At 46.8% G+C, this 5,526-nt stretch overlaps 2 protein-coding genes across 2 annotated transcripts in view; both read right to left on the reverse strand.

Annotated features, from left to right (window-relative positions):
* Positions 1 to 1,297: 1,297 nt before the first annotated feature.
* On the reverse strand, positions 1,298 to 3,305 carry LOC119579906 (cell wall protein DAN4-like). Its single transcript, XM_037927753.1, has 4 exons — positions 3,222 to 3,305; positions 2,884 to 3,121; positions 2,197 to 2,628; positions 1,298 to 1,949 (listed from the first exon to the last, which is right to left on the reverse strand). Exons 1-4 carry the CDS (start codon positions 3,303 to 3,305, stop codon positions 1,891 to 1,893), a joined length of 813 nt encoding a protein of 270 aa, XP_037783681.1. The 3' UTR covers positions 1,298 to 1,890.
* A 43-nt stretch (positions 3,306 to 3,348) lies between these two features.
* Positions 3,349 to 5,526, reverse strand: part of LOC119579907 (mucin-2-like) — a 3,666-nt gene continuing 1,488 nt past the window's right edge. Inside the window, exons 5-6 of the mRNA XM_037927754.1 lie at positions 3,784 to 3,965; positions 3,349 to 3,570 (exon numbers count right to left, since the gene is read on the reverse strand). Of these exons, the coding sequence (XP_037783682.1) occupies positions 3,349 to 3,570; positions 3,784 to 3,965 (404 nt within the window). The remainder of the gene's footprint in view (positions 3,571 to 3,783; positions 3,966 to 5,526) is intronic.

Below are 5,526 nucleotides of genomic sequence, written 5' to 3' on the forward strand. Positions count from 1 at the left end.
AACGCCGATGGGGGCACATCCACACTTCGCTTCCAGCCACGAGTCTCCAGGTAGGCCCTCGACCCATCTCTCCTCGCGTAGGCCTGGTCGAACTGCCCAAGCCAAGGCCTTCCAGGTCGTCCCACGGGCCTCCTCCACCCAGGATTGTCTCGCAGAGAGGCAACCTGATGGGCAGGTCATCCACAGGGAAGCGAGCTTGGCGATCCCGATGATGATTGTTATTATTATTATTATTATCATTATCATTATCGTTATCATTATCATTATTATTATTACCATTATTGTTGCGGCTATCACAATTATTTTTCCGTTTATCATCGCCATTACTATTATTATTATTTTTATTATTATTATTATTATTATTATTATTATTATTATTATTATTATTATTATTATTATTATTATTATTATTATCACAATAATAATAATAATAATAATAATAATAATAATAATAATAATAATAATAATTATTATTAGTGTTGTTGTTGTTGTTGTTTTTCTTATTATTATTATCATAATCATTATTACTACTGTTATCATAATTACTATTGTCATTATGATGGTAATAATAATAATAATAATAACAATAATGATAATAATATTATTATTATTAATGATAATAATAATATTAAAAGTAATAATGCTAATAATAGTAATAATAATGTTGATAATGATGATAATGATAATAATAATAATAATATTGTTGTTGTTATTATTAATATCATTATTATAATCATTATTGATATCATTAATTCTTTTCATTATTGTGTTTATTATCATTATCATTGTCCTTATTAATATTGTTATTAGCATTATTATTATCATTATTTTTTGTTATTATTATTGTTGTTATTATTAGTTCTCACCTTATACTCGTCATTATTATTATCATTATTATTATTATTATTAATAATAATAATAATAATGATGATAATAATAATAATAATAATAATAACAATGATAATAATAATAATGAAAATAATAATAATAATAATAATAATAATTATAACAATAATAATAATAATAATAATAACCAAAAATAATAATAATGATAATATAAGATAAAATAATGAAAATAATCATAATAGTAATAATTATAATGTTGATAACAGGAATACTTGATAATAGGAGGTGCTGTATTGCATTTTCCCTTTTACTCTCATATCATCATTCTCGTTTGGAGATCACTTATCTACTTATCACTTAAATTCATTGGCCTTGTTGCAATGACACACAAAGCAACTTGCATATTGAGACAAATAGTGGTAGATATGAAACTGGACTGTAAAATATTCCTATTTACTTTATTTTTTTCTGTTACAAACATTCCATAGAAGACACTGCTACCGTTTTAAGCGTGTTTCACAAGGGGCCTGGCAGATGGGCTACAGCTGAATGGACTGTCATGGTGAGGCAAGCCTCCCGCTGAGACCACTCGCAGACATTTCCAAGCATCGCACGAAGCCTCCACTGTCTTGATAAGCACTTCGTTAAGCGATGAAGAAATTCACCCGAGGTTGCGGTTAGACGGTGCGAGCCACTCTACGCCTTCGCCCTGTCAATTTCTCAGATCATATTATCAAATAATATTTTATTTCAATTATGAACATAACTGCTTTGATTGAAGTAATAAGAAATACGTGCCTGGTATATGTGCATGCATTCATTCACATATGCCTTTTAAAATGTGTATGCATTGTTTACAAGATAACTTTGGTAATAATCATATATAAGATCTTTAAGATTCGAGTCCCCCAAACTACTAAGGTGAATGATATTGTCTAAATACACTCAGTCACTTGCAATCGCTATTTCAAGGTTAAAACGATTCGATCCAACGCCCAAAGAAATCAGCCTGGCAAAACATTGGCGATTCTTAAAGTGCGAGGTTCAGTTGCGTTTGATTCTCTGCAATACCTCCAGGAAGACGCTGCCCCGCTTCTTGCAACCTGAAACGAGATATTGGGTTGAGGCAAGAGTCCAGTCTCACAGCGTATCATTATAAAGCTTCTGTAATGATTGGTGAACCCCTACTTTTACATCTACTAATGATGACTGTTACTAATAATGGTTGTATCAGTTATGACAACAATGTTAATGATGCTATGTGTCATCATTATTCATTAATTTTCATTATCACACTTATCAAAAGGACTCCGACAGAGATAAGCGGTAATGGAAAGCGACAAACGAAACCTTTGGTGCCCTTTTTGCATCTGATGATGGTGGTAGATGTAACATTTGTCTTGCACCCGCAGCCGCAGGAGGGAAGGTGCGGGGACACCGTCGTGCTGGGGGTCGTGGTGTCGTTTCCGGTGGTCCCGCTGGTCGTGACAGTGGGCGTGACACCGGGTGTGACAGTGAGATTAATAGTACTGTTGACAGCTGTAGAATGGGTGGATGTCGAGTTGGCGGGAGGAGAGGCCCCAGTGGTGGCAATTGTAGCGCTAGCGGTTGTACCAGCTGTTGTAGCAGCTGAAATGGTTGTAGTAGCCATAGTATCAGAAGGGATAGTGTCAGCGGTCGTAGTTTCACTTGTATGTTTGTCAGGGGAAGCACCATTAGTCGTATCAGTGACCAGCGTACCCTTGGCCGTTGTATCAGGGACTGATGCGCTGGCTGAAGTTGCTGTAACAGAAGAGGTTGTGTTAGTGGTTATAGGTATAGTTGTAGCCACAGCAGATGTATTTTCGTCAGACGTATTGGCAGAGGGGGTAGCGGCTGTGGTTGCAGACGTAGCTCTGTTGTCAGCCATCGTAGTAGCAGACAGGGTTATGTTTGGAACTGTAGCCCCAGCAGATGTAGCGCTGAAAATCATATTAGTAGAAGTAGTTTTGGTTGTGGTTACAAAGGTCATCGTGTTAGTAGGAGAGGTGGTCGTACCTGTGTTTCTAGCCAAAGGGGTCGTCGTGTCGCCCGTGTTAGGAGAAGTGGTCCTGCCTGTGTTTCTAGCCGAAAATGTCGTGTCAGCGGTGTTTGTAGGAGAATTAGTCGTGCCAGTGTTTCTGGCTGAAGGGGTCGTCGTGTCGGCGGTGTTGGAAGGAGAGTTGGTCGTATCTCTGATTCTAGCCGAAGGGTCTTCATGGCGCTGTTGGTAGGAGAAGTGGTCGTGACTGAGTTTCTAGCTAAAGGGGTCGTCTTTAGTAGGAGAGGTGGTCGTGCGTGTGCTTTTGGCTGAAGGATCGTCGTGTTGCTCGTGTTAGTAGGAGAGGTGGTCGTGCCTGTTTTTCTAATGGGGTCGTTGTGTCTGTGGTGTTGGTAGGAGAGGTGGTCATACCTGTTTTCCTAGCTATATGGGTCGTCATGTCGTCGGTGTTGGTAGGAGAGGTGGTCGTACCCTGTTTCTAGCTACAGGGGTCTTGTATAGTCGGTGTTGGTAAGAACAATGGACGTGCCTGTGTTTCTAGCTACAGAGGTCGTCGTGTCAGCAGTGTTGAAAGTAAAGGTGGTCGTGCCAGTGTTTCGAGCCGACGGAGTCGTGCCGTGTGTTGGTAGGAGAGGTGGTCGTACCTGTGTTTGTAGCCGAAGAGGTCGTCGTGTCAGTGGTGTTGGTAGGAGAGGTGGTCGTACCTGTGGTTGTAGCCACAGGGGTCGTTGTCTCGGCCGTGGTTGTAGCCACAGGGGTCGTGGTATCGGCCAAGGTTTTAGCCACAGGGGTCGTCGTCTCAAATGTGGTTGTAGCCACAGGGGTCGTCGTCTCAGCCGTGGTTGTAGCCACAGGGGTCGTGGTGTCGGCTGTGGTTGTAGCCACAGGGTTGTCGTGTCGGCTGTGGTTGTAGCTACAGGGGTCGTGGTATCGGCTGTGGTTGTAGCCACAGGGGTCGTCGTCTCGGCTGTGGTTGTAGCCAGAGGGGTCGTCGTGTCGGCTGTGGTTGTAGCCACAGGGGTCGTCGTGTCGGCTGTGGTTGTTGTCACAGGGGTTGTGGTGTCGGCTGTGGTTGTAGCTACAGGGGTCGTCCTTTCAACTGTGGTTGTAGCCACAGGGGTCGTGGTGTCGGCTGTGGTTGTAGCCACAGGGGTCGTGGTGTCGGCTGTGGTTGTAGCTACAGGGGTTGTTGTCTCGGCCGAGGTTGTAGCCACAGGGGTCGTGGTGTCGGCTGTGGTTGTAGCCACAGGGGTCGTTGTGTCAGCTGTGGTTGTAGCCACAGGGGTCGTCGTCTCAGCTGTGGTTGTAGCCACAGGGGTCGTCCTGACGGCTGTGGTTGTAACCACAGGTGTCGTGGTGTCGGCTATGGTTGTAGCCACAGGAGTCGTTGTCTCGGCCGAGGTTGTAGCCACAGGGGTCGTGGTGTCGGCTGTGGTTGTAGCCACAGGGGTCGTGGTGTCGGCTGTGGTTGTAGCCACAGGGGTCGTGGTGTCGGCTGTGGTTGTAGCCACAGGGGTCGTCGTGTCGGCTGTGGTTGTAGCCACAGGGGTCGTGGTGTCGGCTGTGGTTGTAGCCACAGGGGTCGTGGTGTCGGTTGTGGTTGTTGCCACAGGGGTTGTGGTGTCGGCTGTGGTTGTAACCACAGGGGTCGTGGTGTCGGCGGTAAATGTAGCTACAGGGGTCGTCCTTTCAACTGTGGTTGTAGCCACAGGGGTCGTGGTGTCAGATGTGGTTGTAGCCACAGGGGTCGTCGTTTCAACTGTGGTTGTAGCCACAGGGGTCGTCGTGTCGGCTGTGGTTGTAGCCTTAGGGGTCGTGGTGTCGGCAGTGGTTGTAGCCACAGGGGTCGTGGTCACGGCTGTGGTTGTAGCCACAGGGTCGTCGTTCGGCTGTGGTTGTAGCCACAGGGGTCGTGGTGTCGGCTGTGGTTGTAGCCTCAGGGGTCGTGGTGTCGGCTGTGGTTGTAGCCACAGGGGTCGTGGTGTCGGCTGTGGTTGTAGCCTCAGGGGTCGTGGTGTCGGCTGTGGTTGTAGCCACAGAGGTCGTGGTGTCGGCTGTGGTTGTAGCCACAGGGGTCGTGGTGTCGGCGGTGGTTGTAGCCACAGGGGTCGTGGTGTCGGCGGTGGTTGTAGCCACAGGGGTCGTCGTATCGGCTGTGGTTGTAGCCTCAGGGGTCGTGGTGTCGGCTGTGGTTGTAGCCACAGGGGTCGTGGTGTCGGCTGTTGGTTGTAGCCACAGGGGTCGTGGTGTCGGCTGTTGTTGTAGCCACAGGGGTCGTCGTGTCGGCTGTGGTTGTAGCAACAGGGGTCGTGGTGTCGGCTGTGGTTGTGGCCACAGGGGTCGTGGTGTCGGCTGTGGTTGTAGCCACAGGGGTCGTGGTGTCGGCTGTGGTTGTAGCCACAGGGGTCGTCGTGTCGGTTGTGGTTGTAGCCACAGGGGTTGTGGTGTCGGCTGTGGTTGTAGCCACAGGGGTCGTGGTGTCGGCTGTGGTTGTAGCCACAGGGGTTGTGGTGTCGGCTGTGGTTGTAGCCTCAGGGGTCGTGGTGTCGGCAGTGGCTGTAGCCACAGGGGTCGTCGTGTCGGCTGTGGTTGTAGCCACAGGGGTCGTGGTGTCGGCTGTGGTTGTAGCCACAGGGGTCGTGGTGTCGGCGGTGGTTGTA

Source organism: Penaeus monodon, chromosome 13, assembly GCF_015228065.2.
Source record: "Penaeus monodon isolate SGIC_2016 chromosome 13, NSTDA_Pmon_1, whole genome shotgun sequence".
NCBI classification, from domain to species: domain Eukaryota; kingdom Metazoa; phylum Arthropoda; class Malacostraca; order Decapoda; family Penaeidae; genus Penaeus; species Penaeus monodon.